The sequence below is a fragment of the Populus euphratica genome, unplaced genomic scaffold (assembly GCF_000495115.2).
Source record: "Populus euphratica unplaced genomic scaffold, PopEup_1.0 scaffold203.1, whole genome shotgun sequence".
Lineage (NCBI taxonomy): Eukaryota > Viridiplantae > Streptophyta > Magnoliopsida > Malpighiales > Salicaceae > Populus > Populus euphratica.
The window spans coordinates 187330-203851 of NW_011499983.1; the positions used below are offsets into that span (position 1 = coordinate 187330).

The 16522-nt window shown below is 30.6% G+C and overlaps 2 protein-coding genes across 4 annotated transcripts; both read right to left on the minus strand.

The window, feature by feature from the left end:
* Positions 1-542: 542 nt before the first annotated feature.
* FRS8 (FAR1-related sequence 8) lies at positions 543-4737 on the minus strand. The gene is made up of 2 exons (XM_011046558.1): positions 4512-4737; positions 543-2983 (listed from the first exon to the last, which is right to left on the minus strand). The coding sequence occupies exons 1-2, from the start codon at positions 4518-4520 to the stop codon at positions 800-802; spliced, it is 2193 nt and encodes a 730-aa protein (XP_011044860.1). The 5' UTR covers positions 4521-4737; the 3' UTR covers positions 543-799.
* A 779-nt stretch (positions 4738-5516) lies between these two features.
* Positions 5517-10400, minus strand: MMH-1 (MUTM homolog-1). Of its 3 annotated transcripts, none has more exons than XM_011046556.1 (10): positions 9979-10397; positions 9605-9656; positions 9419-9476; positions 8992-9060; positions 8757-8882; positions 7772-7822; positions 7030-7107; positions 6829-6928; positions 6333-6367; positions 5517-6183 (listed from the first exon to the last, which is right to left on the minus strand). In XM_011046556.1, the coding sequence occupies exons 1-10, from the start codon at positions 10205-10207 to the stop codon at positions 5755-5757; spliced, it is 1227 nt and encodes a 408-aa protein (XP_011044858.1). In that variant the 5' UTR covers positions 10208-10397; the 3' UTR covers positions 5517-5754. The 3 variants fall into 3 exon arrangements, with proteins under 3 accessions (XP_011044858.1, XP_011044857.1, XP_011044859.1); XM_011046555.1 differs by lacking the exon at positions 6829-6928 and adding an exon at positions 6669-6771 and having other exon boundaries at positions 9979-10396; XM_011046557.1 differs by lacking the exons at positions 5517-6183; positions 6333-6367 and having other exon boundaries at positions 6609-6928; positions 9979-10400.
* Positions 10401-16522: the final 6122 nt, after the last annotated feature.

Genomic DNA, 16522 nt, shown 5'->3' on the forward strand with positions numbered 1-16522 from the left:
AAAATTTAGTATAAAAATAATTATGATTGAAGAAATAAAATTATATTTGAAATATTATTAATCAGGTTTTAACGAGAAAAAATCATTTTTTCCTTTATTTCAAATCATTTATATTTTTTTTTATTGATTCTAATTGCTTATGGTTTTTATTAGATTAAGAACCTAGGAGATATTATATATATATACCCACACATGTTAATAAGAAATTGATAAATTATACTAGGAAATTTTTTTTTTATGGAACTGAAATAATTACTTTTCTTACAATAAATAATTTTATTACTATATTTGAAGAGCTACCTATGTTACACAATCTAATATCTTAATATGCTCTTTACCGACTCAATCTTTAATTAGCATTATAATTTTTTTTTATTTTTACATTTATCAATACATAATTCTTGGTTATTAATTACAAGCATAATCTTTTCAATTTGCAATTAAAATCTTTCTTTACAAAAAAAAAAAAATAGTCTGATCCACAGCAAAATAAAGGCACGTGACCAGTCTAATCTATTTCTTACATCTCATCTGTTTAAGCATATAAAATTTGATGTTCTTAAGATTTAACTAAGAGAAAGAAAAACATCAAAGAAGGATGTTCCATTGTCCAATTGTTCCTTGCTTAATTAATGTCAAAGCATTTGCCTTACTAAAGACATTTTCCTATTTTTTTTACTGGAATTTCTGCCGCAGCATATGCTCTAACTAGGGGAAAATACTATCTGCATGCACTGCCAAAACACACATTTAAGAGCATGCCACAGCAGAAGTGAGGAAACACCACAAAGATTATACATTATAAATGCTTCTCGGCTACAAGACGGACCTTATTCAGTGATTCTTTAAATGCTTGCCAAGCAACCATGTATCGATCTTGAGAAATCATACCTTCTTCAACAACTTGCATTGCTCGTCTGTACAAATGATCAAACCACTGAACTGGGTTAGCAATATCTACATTATTGGATCCACTATCCAGTACATAAAAGCGCTTCAAATCCTTCCTCCACCGTGCCAAGATATACAGCGGAGGGATCTCCTCCACCCCGTTGTAATTCAGAATGCACAATGCATGCCGGCACAAGTAACCTTTGAAGTTGAAGCAACTACAGATACATCGAACTTCTGCTCCCCTTTTATCATACATAACCTCGAAGTTCTTAATATCCCTCGAATTTTCTTCACCCTGGCGTTCTTTGATCACGTAAGTAACAAGAGGCCCATTGGCATGAACTTGAGTTATGCCAAAACAAGAGGACATCATCACAACCTCATCTTGAAATCTCCTGAATATTTCGTTTGTATACATTTTGGAAAGCTGTAGCTCATAAAAGCTACCTGTCCTCAAAATGGGGCTGGAATTCCTCGACTCAAAATCATCAAGAGCTTCTTTCTGGTACTTCTTTTGTAGAACTAGTTCATTCATGTCAAAAAACTCTTTCAACGTAGTTTGTTGATTCACATAATCATTGAAGAATTGGGTGGACTCATCTTTTAGAAAAGTAGATATTCCAGCAAAACAAGTATCTTTGGAGTAAACAGGGACCCATCTCTCTCGATCTTCATAGCATGTTCGAAGCCACTCATTATCTGCAATTCCAAAACGCTGGATCATATCTTCCCAAGCCATTTCAAATTCATCTACCTTAAGAGAGTCATGGATAGTCACGTTCAGTGTCCTCTGAAACCCTTCATAGTCCTGCACCGTGCCCAAATTATCAAGAATCTTGAGCACAACATGTGACAAACAAAATCGATGGTGAGCACGTGGGAAAACCTCCGCAATTGCACTTTGCATGGCCTTGCATTGGTCAGTAATGATAGTTTGCGGAGGGCGACCCAACATGCATGTAAGCCATGCTCTAAACAGCCATATATATGTTTCAAATGTCTCATCCACAAGCAACCCACAACCAAGTAGAATAGACCGCCCATGCTGATTTACCCCAACAAATGCAAAGAGTGGAATTTCATATTTGTTCAATAAGCATGTTGTATCAAATATAACTACGTCACTGAAATAACCATATGCAGCCCTAGACCTATAATCTATCCAAAACACATTCCTCAAAAACCCCTCATCATTGAGATCCATCAAATAGAAAAAGTTTGGATTTGTTAGCTGAACCTGACAAAAATAATTATGAATGATCTGTGCATCTCCTTTTTTAAGCTTCAAGCGCTTCGACCTGTCAACATGCTGGCTACTTTCTCCTTCATTTGAGTTAGTGCTTCCATAGCCCAGTGGGTCTACAGCAGCTGTTCGATACAATTTGATTGTCCGTACTTCTACATCAACAGTGGGCTCCACCTTTCTTTTAGCCCCTGCGTCCATCTTCTTGTGGGACTTCGAATTTTGTGCTCTCTCAGGATCAAATAAGTGGTTGTGCTCAAGCTTGACTTCATCCACCCTCCACCTATTAGATTCCACTAGCCTCAACCTTAACATGGCTAGACAACCAGTTCTCGTTTCCTTTCTACGACTGTGCGCTTCTTTACTAGTCTTAAAACCCTCACAGTTGCAGCAGAGCACCGCACCACGTTTCTCCTTGCTGTTACGTTTTGTCCATGAGGACTTGACCCTGATAGCAAATCCCAAATCCTTAGCATAGCAATTATAATAATTATAGGCATCATCATATGATTCAAACTCCATCCCCACAAAAGGAGGTGGATAATCCTTCCCTAGGAAGTCATCATTTTGAACATCTACTGTAGCATCATCTCTGTTGTTTTCAAGGACATGGTATTCAATATCAAACAGTTGTTCACAATTGTCCTCCAGGTCATTGCCTTCATGCAGGTCATGTCCTTCATTCTCAAGGTTTTTGTCTTCTAGTTCAAAGTTGTCTTCTATCCCAAGGTCATTGTCATCTATCCCAGGGTTATCGCCCTCAATTTCAAGGTCGTTGCTATTAAATTCCAGATGATCACCTTCTTCCTCAAGTATCTGCTCACTGTTCTGCGAACCTTCTTCTATCTGCAATGTTAAATGAACAACCAATATCATTAACTTTAGCACAAGCAAGCAACAAATAGCAAAGTCCCTTGCAGTTTTGTCATTGAAAGAAATTGAATGATTTTGTACCAAAATCATTCAATTGGTAGTTAGGTGGGTAATGTTCAATCTGGAACTCAAATCAAACTTGCAATGACATCTTTGCACACTAACTTAGAGGCCAAACATCTTTACAACATAACAAAAAAGCTTTGCTGAACAAATAGGGACAAGCGGGTGACCATTCTGTCAAAATGATCAGGATTGACATGAACTAGAACAGCGTATTTATATAGCATTATTTAATTAGAACATGGTGCTGGTCTGTGAAAGGCGATTCAGGTGCACACCAAATGAATCAATCCGGAAGAACTGGAACAATTTTGACCAAGCAAAAACCACCCAAAGGCTTGTAAGTTATGGGTGATTATGGGAACAGTGGCAGAAATGTAATTCATGGACACCCCAGTTTAATGCCGGAGTCCTAGCAAAATGAAGGTCTTTAACTAGTATTTAGATCCACCTCTAATTTGAATTTCAGCTTCTTATTCTTTATTAAATCGTTATCATTCAGCTCTTTTTCCCTAAGCAGAGTAATTAATTAAATTAGTCAGCACAGAAGTCCTAGCCCTAGCGTATACAGTGTTAGTCATCAGTAAAAATACAGATGCAATGCCTAGCATTATGAGACCAGTCTAAAATTAAGAGATTTGGCAACATATTTTGGTGCTGGTTCCGAGTTTACTCCTTGCTCTTTTACCTTATTTTCTAACTTAATCTTCTACCTTCTCCTCCAACCATTCAGATCTCAATTCACACACTCCTCAAATCAGACTTTTCATCACTAATTCCAAGTATTGACAATTATGCCCACGCCAAATCCTAACTCTAATTCCCAGTTACACCACCATGAATTGAGTTTTTAATTCTCTATCCTACATCACCATAAATTAATTCCATGCACTCCACTAATCCCGAACTCCTAGAGGCTGTAGCATTAAAAAGAGCAACTCTCACCTAAGGTCATATTCGAAGATGATGTTAAGGGAAATCATTAATGTAGCGGATTTATTCATGTTAAACAAGCTTGTGACTGGATTCCAAAACGCTCGTAACTGATAACCACAATTCTGTTCTTGTGTAGTGGCTTTGAGTTAGTTAGTTGCAAGAGGCCATTCTTATACTTTCTCGTATCAACGGAGAATTCCATCTTTTCAAAAAATCAAGACTTGATTTTCACTTTATTATCATAAGAACTCACTACATCACTTTCTCCAATCACCAAACGCATTAGGGGAAAAAAATGAAAGAAGACTAAAACATAATCTCAAAATTCTCCAAAACTGGAAAATCCCATCATTGTTTGTAGCTAAATACAGTTAATTATGAGATGAATTATAGACAAACAGGCCCAAGAGAACAAAAAAAGACAAGACGTTGCATAAGACTAAATACGAAGAAAAAAAACAGACTTTGAACCCAACAAATTAAAACAAGAAGAGAGACCGACCTCAATCATTTCCACACCACTTTCTACAGCATATGCATACCCATTTGATCAGATTCAGCAGCGAAACCCTACCACCCTTTTCTTGTAGAGATGATGGTATCTGGTATAATACAAGCCAGTCTTCTCCAATGCTTGGTTGAGTTGAAAGGGATTTTGTTTTGTTTTTACTTTCACCTCGTTTGAGTTTGAGGGGATGACAACGAGTTAACTACAAAAATAGTTGCTATAGTTTAGTGAGGCAAGCAAATCAATCCCTAAAGTATTATATATAATATTTGTTTCACCCTACTTGTGTTTTTGAGCTAGAAAGTCAACTAAACACATGACATGCTTTGAAGACAATTCATTTTTTTCTTACCAATAATAAATTATTTATAATGATGTCATCTTAATATAATTATTTATAATTAGTGATAATCTCCTACTGAGGTGTATACATTAAGTATTATTTCACGTAGAAGTAAGATATTGTGGTGCCACACCCTGCCTGCCTAGCATGCTTTTGCTGGTTAACACCCAGCATAATCATATTCTTTTCCTAGGTAATTAATATTTGTTTTTGTGATGTTAATGTCAAGTATTTTTAAATGAAGATTAACTTAAATATTTTTAAATAAAAATCAATTTAATTTTTTATGATGCTGATATCAAGTATTTTTAAATAAAAATAAACTGTTACTTTCTGTTATCATAATATCAAATATAAAATCAAAACCAAACATAAAGCAACTGAATTGTAGCTATTGCTAAATTTATCTCTTTTTCTTAGTAACTACTATAAATTTATTTTCATGGTGATAATATAAAAAATAAATTTTAAAATATATATATTATTTTAATATATTTTTAAATTAAAAATTTTAAAAAAAATAAATACTACAACGCCAAACCACAGGCTTTAAGGGAACTGAGCTGCGGCGGTTGCTAAATTTACCTATTTTTTCTTTTTTTTTCAAGAGCAGGCATTTCTTAAAATCACAAATTTGTTTCCTCCAGACAGACAGGTCATGCTAATTTAAAAATTCTTTCATTTAATCCCTTCAAATAAAATTTACATCTTCCAAAGGCGGAGAGCCCTAGTTGTAAGCCGCTGGCATTAGCAGAGATACGGTACCTTGAACAAGACAGACAAATTCATTTCACTGTCAATACAAGCAAAAACTAGATGCCCTGCCACATTTCTATACTTCCAAAATTAGGGCTCAGGCTTCGGCAGCACCATGAGATATCTCACAACAGCAATCTACTTCACTTTCTTCCTTGGTTTGTTGGTATTTTGATTGTTAACCAACTTCTTGGGTGCTTTACCTACCATGACTTGTTTACTACTGGTCACTCTTCTAGGTTTTTTCTTCTGATCATCGTCATCGTTGTCAGCGGCGGGGGAGGCAGCACCCTCATCTTCTTCACTGTCAGTATCACTTGCTTTGGATTTTCTTTTTGCTGAAGGCTTTTTCCCAGGACTTTTAGGCCTCAACTCTCTCTTTGATTTGGCCTTTCTTGCAATTTTTTCTTCCTCGGAAGCTGGTTCACTGCCACCATCTTCATTGTTGTCATTGTCATCATCATTCCCATCTCTTTTTTTCTTTGAAGTTCTTGCTTTTGGTTTTCCCACTGCTTTCCCAGCTTGGTTTCCATTTAGCTTCTGTAACCCCGGTACATAGGCCGTTGTCTAAAATCCAGAATACAAGCCCATAAAAATCAACTACGTATTTTTTCAATGGTTAAAGTGCGCATACACATGATAATATGGACACTCATATTCATCTGCTTAGTAGAGCAAATAAAGAAATATCATAAGCTCGCTTTTAAAAGACATACCCTACCACCAGCAACAATAAAATCAATCTCCTTCCCTGCCATAATGAAGAAGTTTTATCAATGTTCGTGTGAAGGAAATCAAAACAACTTAAGAAAAGGATAGGCAGGCCTTTGAGAATCAAAACAAAAGGGACTGGAAGTCAGGATGTCAGATCTAAAAGTTATTTTAACTCTTCAACCAAGTCACTTCTATCTTTCATATCTTTGGCACGCACGAACAGCAGGTAGTGATATGTGTATGATGGAATAGAGAAAAAGAAGCCACTGTTAGAAGAGGGGCGACAATCAACTAAATGTCAAGCTACAAGAAATAATGTGGAGGGTAGGGAAGCAAACCATCAATGAAAGTCTTCTTAGACTTCTTTTCCCTAGAATGAAAAATCCAATTGTTTGGGAACTGACTACTATCTGCCCCAACTTCTACTGCTTTTTCAATCACCTGTAAAAAGAATTTTCTTTTTATCAAAAGGATTACTATATATCAAAAGTATCTTACCATTAACTTTTCCAGGTTTCTTTCCCCATCGAAAATGAAACAACCATTCAAGAGGAAAGCGGTCGCAGTCAGCATCAACTTCAACCGCATACTGAACAACCTACACATGTTTTTCTCTACTTCTCCATGAAAATTGCATGTTTAACAAATCAGGTTTAAGTGGTTGCTTACAAGAGTTGCAAATCAAAACAGATTTCCTACCTCCTTGATGCACTCGTGTAAAGTTGCAGAACTTTCTCTGGATAAGCTGGAAGCAACCTGCAGTGGATGAATTCTAGCCTGTGCATGAAAAATAACAATCATCAAAGTCCACATCAGGCAGGAGATACAAGGAAAGTCAGTCAGGTCATCAAATGAAGATATTGTTGAATGTCAAGTAAATACAGTAACTACAGATCCCAACAAACAAATATGGCCAGCAGAAGAAGCCTAATATTCTCTATTATAATATAGGCCATTGTGTTCTTTCTGTTAAAGCCCATTTTACACTACATTTAATTTGAGTCAAGCACTCCTAAGCTCGATTGTGAGTCAGTCTTCAGCAACAAAATAAACCATTTTAAGTAGGCCCTCAATTGCTGTCCCTCTACTTCTTAAGAATGAATACATTATACTAATATTTTAGCTGTATGCACTCATCCAATTAAACAATCATCAGTTTGCAAAAATTCATCTTTTGAAAAACCCACAATTCCAAAATTCTTTTGATTCATGAAAATGAGAACACTTTATTAATTTTCTGAATAACATGACAAATAAAAGCTAAAAAAGCAACACTATAAATTCTCTGAGCCTAGGGTATGTCATCATCAAATTAAGAAAAAACAATCGTGCATGTATCCAAGTTAAAAGCTTGATTATTGATCACAATATGGTGCTTCAATCAGAACACAATTCAATCAAACTGTAATTTGGCACCCATGTTAAAGTGAGGTGCACTAACTTGGTATAGCACTTCATCTGCAATCCAGTTACCAATTCCAGATACAAAACTCTGCAAAAAATAAACACGATTAGATTGACTATTTAACAAAGAATTTTAAAACAAACATTTCATTTTGTGTTGAAATGCACATTTGAAAGAACAGTCGTATGCAGAAATACTATAACCATGTCAGCACTTTAGATCTAAAAATAATCATTTAAAAAAAAACTTGTAAAGGCACTCGGTTACAACAAATCATCATGTTGACCATTTCATGACCATTTACATCTCCAGAACTATAACAAGTGATGATGGGAGGAGACTTTAAAACCTCTTTTGGGTAAAAGAACTTGTCAATCATTCTAGGTATGTGATTAATCCTAGCAGTTATTAAACAATTAGTTTTTAGCAGTACTTTGCCAACCATATTGTTTTCTAGCCATTAAGTGTTCCTGAAACTGTAGGAGGAACAATAGTACAGGATCAGGATGTTTTGATTTCCTAGACTTTTAGCTTATGAAACCTGGGCATATCCTTTAAGAATTTAGCAGAGGCCAGGAGCTGAGATAATTACCATTTGCAAGAGGCCAGGAGCTGAGATAACTACCATCCACCATAATGTCAGCATAAAACCATATCCATGCTTATTGGCATTGGCTACACCAATCAGATTATGACTGCCACTTTTGATGGCCTAAATGTGGTTGAAAAGCCTTTCTCTTCACTAATATTGCTTCTTATTAATCTTGAGCCATCTTTCACTTAAATGGTCACGCCAATCTTTTAAATATCATTAAGTAAAACATACCATGAGTACTACTTGTCTTCGTTACTCATATTATTTTCAAAAATTAAAATGAAAGGGGATTGTCAGCCATGCATTTTGAAACTTTTGACCAATAGTTACCCCTAAATCACTCTCTATGCCTCACTTGCTTATTTACACCTTTATGTCTCTTACACTATCTTAGAAATAGTACAGCAAATCAACATAAATTTTAACCTGATCAAGTAATAGAGCCTTGATTCCAATTTTCTTCTTGCTTAGGGATCCATGAAGTTCATCAACTGTCATCGGCTCCAATAATGCATCAGGGCCCAACTCAGATATTGGGGGCTTAGAAGCTGGCTGCACCAAGGAAAGAAGAAAAGAATATTGTTATAAACAATAACAAAATACCTACCAAATTACATAAATATGAAAAGTTCATCTAGAATAACAAGTGGTATTTATGTACATCTTCAAGCAAGCGGACTTTAGCAAATCGCCTCTTGTCAGTGAAAGAAAGCTCCAGACCATCATCTAGCTGCAGAAAGAGTATTGCATGTTGATTAACTAGTAGAAAAAGTACTCAATGCAGGAGCCCTCATCACAGATACAAAAATTTCTAAGTGTCATTCGTAGGTTTCTAAACAGTATGCATCCTTTCATAATTTTATAGAACTACCCTAACTCTTCATTCCAGAAGTTCAAATTAGAAATCTTTTGGATTTTTCTTGCCCTGTTAGTGAATAAATTGAGAGACTTGTTTGCAATTCCACAGTCAATAGAACTCCAAAACTAACAACCAAATGGATCGTGCCTGAATTATGAATTATTTATTCAATAAAACACTTGCACAGAAGTGGAAACTATATTAAAACATATAGCGTAGTGATTCATACTTGGACAAAAAACTTTGAATATTTGGAAGGCCACTCATCAGAGTCATTTACTGCAGACCTGCACGCAATTCTCAAATATAATCAACACCGAGAGATCATTTGTACAAGACGAAAACACAAGGATAGAAATAAGTTATCTCAGCAAGCTAGGAGTGTTGCATGTGCATATTACAGAACACAACTCGCCTTTTATATTTGGTAACCGCAACTCCTTTAATATACACAGCACCAGCCATCCCTGAAATGTGATCCTTTATGTTTAGTAAGCAAGGCAATGGGATTACGAAAAACAAAGAAATGGTAATCATAATCTTTTTACCTGAAATTGTTATGGTTTTCAAGGAATGAGAACATATAAACAAAAACATATCTTTGCATCGTTTACACACATAAATATCAAATAAAAACTTCGTTGAAATAACTAAAAAATAAAATAAACCCACTTTCCTAAAACCCTAAGAAACAGCAAGTAAAGAAAACTCATGTCACAAAAGCCCTCAAGAAATCAGCTTTAAAGTGCATGAAATCAGAAACCCTGTAAAAAGAACGTAGTATATTACCGAACTGAAAGGAAGGGAAGGGAGGGGAGTCAAGTTGGAGCCACAAGTTCTTTCCCTTTCTGTGAGCAGAGACAATAGTTTTTCCAACAAGTGCTGCCACAAAATCAGAAGGAGAGACTCCATCGATGACTTTACTGTCGTCGGCAATGATGGCCTTCTTTATCTTCTTCCCTATGCAATGTTCCTCTATCGCCCTTCTCGCCGCCTCTACCTCCGGTAGCTCTGGCATTCTTCTCTTTGCTCGGTCTTTTCGATGCTGGATGAGAATCGAGAAGAGGGCTTTTACTCCTTTTTCTTCTTCGTTATTCGGATTCTATTTACTGTGCATTTAACTTCTTCTTCTTCTTTTAGTGGACAGACTTTTTCTCGGATTATAGATGGATGAAAATCTATAAGGTATTATTGGAGCACAATTCCCTCCATCGTGAAAAAACAATGGATTAATTACATGGATCTATTATAATTTGATTTAAAAAATAAAAAATTACACTTTGTATTTTATAAATTAAATAAAATAACTAAAAAAATTATAATAAATTCGCTCTTTTTCTTCTTTTTATAAATTAAATAAAATAACTAAAAAATTATAATAAATTCGCTCTTTTTCATTTTTTTCCCCTTCTCTCCCTGCTTTCTCTCTTTTCATCTTTTTTTTTTTCAATCAAAACCCTAAAATTTTATCAATTAAATCAAAACTTCTTCCCCTCTCTCCACCTCATTTTTCTTCTATCCATTTTTTTTAGTATTTATGAGTAAAATAATAATTATTTTTAAAAATACTTTTATTTTAAAATTTTATTTTTAACACCACTACATCAAAATAATTTAAAAATATAAAAAAATATAATTTCAATTATATTCTCAAGGGATTAGTTAGGGTTAGAATGAAAGCAATTAAAAATGCATCATTATTTTAAATTCATCAAAACTCTATATTTATATAGAGTTTATTTATTTTTGCATTTTAAAAGTTTTTTAAAAAAATAATTTTTTATTTTTTTTATTTCAAATTAAATATTTTATGTGTGTTTTTAAATTATTTTGATATCCTCATATGAAATGGTTTTTAAATTTTTTTAGTTTTTTATTTCATTATCAACATGAATTGATAGGTTTTTTTTAAATAGTTATTTTACTAGATTAAAAATAGATAAATATGAATATTATTAAACCTGGGTCAAAACTCTATTCAAAACTAATTTGTGTATGTGTATATATACATATTACTATTTTATTTTATATCAAATAATAAATAGTACTCCGTTAATATAAATAAAAAAAATCACAACTGATATGCTTTGTTCTATTTTTTATAATGTGACTACTAACTTCTCATTTTTTTTCCCTTTCATTTGGGATATAAATTTAAATTTTAAATGATACTGGTATTATTAAAAAAAATAAAATTTTGGTTATAAATACCATAAAACAGCATTTGTTATAGCCCTAATCAAACTCAGTTAGGATAAGGCAGTAGCGAGAATGTTAAGTTAGACGGAGATCCAACATTGTCAGCCCACAGCCCAGAAAATATTAATCATTAGTATTATTATTAGTAAAAACCCAAAACAAAAGGCTAGGTGTTTTACTATTTATTCTACTATTCATTCATTATTTGCTCTCTTTTTTTTTTAATCCTTTGAGTTTTTTTATTAAATTAGCCCTTCGACTTGATTAATATTGAGTGGAGTTCTCTTACCTAAAAAAAATATCATAACATTAGATTAGTGTTTATTTTTATAGAAAAATAATTTGAATTTTTTGTTTTTCAAATAATTAAAAACAAAGAAACTAGAATTGAAATAAAAAAAAAAGCTTTTTTTATTTAAGAATGACAATTTAATTCGAGTTAAATAGATATAAACACAGGTGGATGGGTATTTTTTAAACTTATTAAATGATAATTAAAGTATGAATATTGTTAAATCTGATTTGAAATTTATCTGAATCTAACCTAAAATATATATATTTATATTTATATAAAAATATTTATATAATATTTAGATTTTTTTAATACAATATAATATATACATTTTTTAATATTAACATAAAACACATACATAAATAAATATTCAACAACACCAATAAATATTATCATCAAAGCTTGAAGGAAGTTGTGTGCACCTTTATAATGTGTTGACTTTTCTTATTTATCAGAGTATTTGATATGGTTTTTATAAATTAAAATAATTAAACTTGATCAGAGATAAACATAAGATGTTAAACTTGATTAGAAATAAGATATAAGACAAGGGTTGAGTGAATTTATCTGATTTAATCATAACACTAGAAGATATAATTTTTTTTAGATTTTTTTGTTATAAAAATGTTAAATCAATATTATTTTAAAAATATTTAAAAAAATATATATTGAATTTTTATCAAATCAATTTATTTGCAAGTTCACCTACCAAGTCGGTTGTTTCATATCTAGTGAGCACGAATAAATTTTGCTTTGAAACTTGAATAAATCCAGCATTAAACTTGAATAAGTCAGCACCAATAAAGTTGAAAGATCACAATGCTGACTTATTAAACTTGACTTAATTTTAACAACATTGCAGAAAAAATTCGTTGTATGGCTCTAAGCAGAATAGTAATTTATCATCTTTGGCTAGAAAAATGTTTTCCTCTAAACCAATCATAATAATGTAAAGTCTTATAAAAGAATTTCCATCCAAACCATTGATTTTTTTTTTTTTTTTGCATTTACAAAGCTAATATATATATATATAGAAAAACCTAAATGGACTAACACAAAGTTAGATTTTATGTTTTGTGGTATGAAATTCGTATTTTAAAGTTTTATAGATATAAAAAAATATATAATTTATGATGGGATTTTAATAATTATCCCTCTAAAAAACTATGGAGTTGTAAAACGAAATCAATTTTCAGCATATGCTATGTTTATTGAGTTTAAGTTTAGAATTATTCTTGTATTATATTGATTTGTTTTATTGTGTTTTTATAATTTTATTTTTGTTTATTATGACCACCTCCTATGTATATATATTAATAGTCTCTCTTTGTGACCTCGGATCAAGGACCGACACTAGCATGTTTTTATGGTGATTCATACCTTTCTTTTTCTTTCTTTTTTCAATTTGCTTTTCAAATCTCTCTCTCTCCTTTTTTTTTTTTTGTACTTTAATACAAAGTTTTCATACTCCGCTATCTGAATTTTAAATTTTAACTAGAATTAATTTTTTAAATAAAATTAATAATATTTGATATTTTAGTAAAAACAAAATAAAAATCAATAAATTATAACCAAAATTTTAACCAAATTACAAATTAAATTTTTAATTAAATTTATCGAGTCACAGATTATACCAAAGTTTTTTTTTTCATTATTTTTTTTAACCCATCTCAATTCCAGCTAAAAAAAAAACATCACCATTTTCTTTCACTGTCACGTCGCATGGTGTGAGTCATTCCAAGAGATCTCAGGCCTACAAATTTGTTGCTTAGTCAACAGGTGAATAATTAATTCTTAATTTTATTAAGATCCTCGTGTGCTTAACCTATGATTACGGTCTAGATTAATTCCCCACATTGATTGAATGCAGATATTTGCAGAGGAGTTGGAAATTACAGATTTTAAACAGTAAATTGTAGCAGTTCTTTTTTATTTAAAAATTTATTAAAATAATATTTTTAATATCTATATATCAAAATAATTTTAAAATATTAAAAAAATTAATTTAAAATAAAAATGATAACTTTTTTAAAACACGAAAATAAACGAATTATCAGGAAACCTTTTCTAACTTTCCCTTAATTATTTTTTTCTCGTTTCTTCTACAAATATAAGGCCAAGCAATGTTGTTGACTCCATAAAAAAAAAAATCTATTAATTTTTATTTTTAAAAATTTATATTTGACACTACATCTCTATATGAAATTGAATTTCATATAGAGATCCTGCATAAGTTTATGCTACCATCCACGTGCTAGGAAGTTTGAATTTCTTTTTCCCAAGAAACAGAATATGATAGTTTCCATGATGGGGTATAAAACCTAGGTAGAGTTTAGAATCGTGGTTGATATTTTTTTAAAACTATTTTTTATTTAAAAAAATATTAAAATATTATTTTTATTTTTTAAATTTATTTTTAACACTAATGTATTAAAACAATCTAAAATTATAATAAAAAATTAAATTTTAATAAAAACACAGCTAACCACATTACCAAATATATTCTCAAATGAGTTATTGGTCCTCTTAAACCCAAGCAATTCTTTAATTTTAAAATTTTTATTTTTTTATTTTTATTTTTTTAACAAAATGATATCATTTTTAAAATAAAAAATTCAAAAAATTATTATCATTAACTTGAATTAACTCATATTAATTTTTCAATCCAAACCTACACTATGCTAAATTTAATAATTATACATTGGTGGGTTATACTATGGGAAGAACACAACCCCCCCTCTCTTTCTATATATAATATTTTATTTATTTTTTATTTTATTAATTCTTAGTTATCAAAACAAATGGTTTACTAACATCATTTTTTTCTTTCTTTTTTTTTCATTATTATAAATCAACCTATTAAGTTAAGAAAATTTAAATTGATTACAACTAATCATTTTCATTGATAGTTATTATAATTATTAATTGCCCTACTAAATTAAGAAATTATAATGAAATTTAAAATAAAATGATGTTAATAAATTAATTGTTTTGATTTACAATATATTAGCAGTCTCTCTTTGTGACCTTGGATCAGGGACCGACGCTAGCATGCTTTCATGGTGATGCATGCCTTTTTTTCTTTTTTCTTTTTTCTTTTTTATTTCTTATTGCTTTTCAAATTTCTCTCTCTCCAACCCTCCTTTTTCCTTTTTTTTAATATTTTTTATTTAAAAATATATTAAAGTAATATTTTTTATTTTTTAAAATTTATTTTTGATACTAATATACTAAAACAATATAAAAGCATAAAAAATTATTAATTTAAAATAAAAATATTTCTTTTAAACACAAAAATAAACAAATTCTTTAGAAAACTTTTCTAACTTTCCCTTAATCAAATTTCTTCGTGTTCCTCTACAGATCCGAGGCCAAATAACAAGAGAAGTGTTAATTATTAAACGTATTAAAATAATATTTTTTATTTTTTATATAAATTTATTAAAATAATTTTAAAATATATATATAAAAAAAAAAACAAACAGAAAAGTTTCCAAACTTTCCCCTGAATCAAACTTCTTGACGTTTCTTTTACAAATCCGAGGCCAAAAAACAAGAGAGAGGTGTTGCTGACTCAAGCATGGTCCCCCTCGTAAAATGGTGTCGTATAGGCTAAGCCATCGAATGCGACAGGCCATTGGAGAAGGGGACTTGTTTAATTAAACGATGGTTATTATTAGCGAAGTGGACTGGCCGGTGCTTCCTCTTTGCCTCCTTCTCTCCATGCCACGTGTCATTGCTTACATCATTTATTTTGTTTTCTGTTCAGATATTAAATAATATTTCTCAGCCATTCTTGAAATTAATTATTGAGAGGGTAAATTCATCATTTATTTATTGAATCCCAGATATAGATATTTTTCTCCTTTTTTTTATTTAAAAATATTTTTATAGAGCTTGTGTATTTGTCTCAATTTTGATGATTTTTTTTCTTTAAACAAAAATAATGTAACAAGAATATATTAATTAAAATACATGTATTTTTTAGTCATAGAGTATCCAATGTTTTTTTATTATATTTTTTAAAATACATTTCGGTATTTAGAAGATGGAGGAGTACATGAAGGCATAATCTTCTCTCCTTTTTAAGGGTTGGTTTGTTTTGCACCTAATTCTGTATTTGTGATGTAAAAAATATAGTTAAATATTTGATAATATATCAAATTATATTTTATATTGTAATGCTCATTAAAAAGTTGAGTTTGATATATAGTTTTTATGAAATAATTTTTACATGTTTTTTAACTGAATTTTATAAAATTCTATTTATTTTTTAGTTTTAAAAATACCTTTTTTTCAAAATTTGAAATTTTTATATTAAATTAATATTTTTTTATTTTTAAATTATTTTGATGTGTTAATATCAAAAATAATTTTTTAAAAATAAAAACATTATATATATATATTATTTTACTGTATATAAATTTTAATTATAATTTTTACCAAACATATATCTAAATCTAACTAATCATATTTATTTATATTTTTTAAAATTTATTTTTTAATTATAATTATAAAAATTATCTAAAAAACAAATACATTTAAATGCTAAAAGAATCCTCTCTGCCTACAGAAGAATCTAGAAATTTAATTTCCCGCGTACGCCTATGCTACCATCCATATCAGGCTAGGAATTATTTTTTCCCAGGAAACAGAGTACGGTAGTAGTGTTCTTGGTGGGGGCACAAAACTTAAGTTGTGATAAATATTATTTTTTTAAATATTTTTTATTTTAAAATATATTAAAATATTATTTTATTTTAAAAATAAATATTTTCAATATCAATATATTCAAATAATTCAAAACATATTTATTTTTAAAAAAATACTTTTAATATCAAT

Excerpts from the sequence above, each read along its gene's own strand:
- MMH-1 (XM_011046555.1), bottom strand. The coding sequence starts at position 10,207 with ATGCCAGAGCTACCGGAGGTAGAGGCGGCGAGAAGGGCGATAGAGGAA. Across the intron at positions 8,883-8,991 it reads AAGTCCGCTTGCTTGAAGAT|CCAGCTTCTAAGCCCCCAAT; the intron begins GTACATAAATAC and ends TCCTTGGTGCAG. Across the intron at positions 7,108-7,771 it reads CAGATGAAGTGCTATACCAA|GCTAGAATTCATCCACTGCA; the intron begins GTTAGTGCACCT and ends TTTCATGCACAG.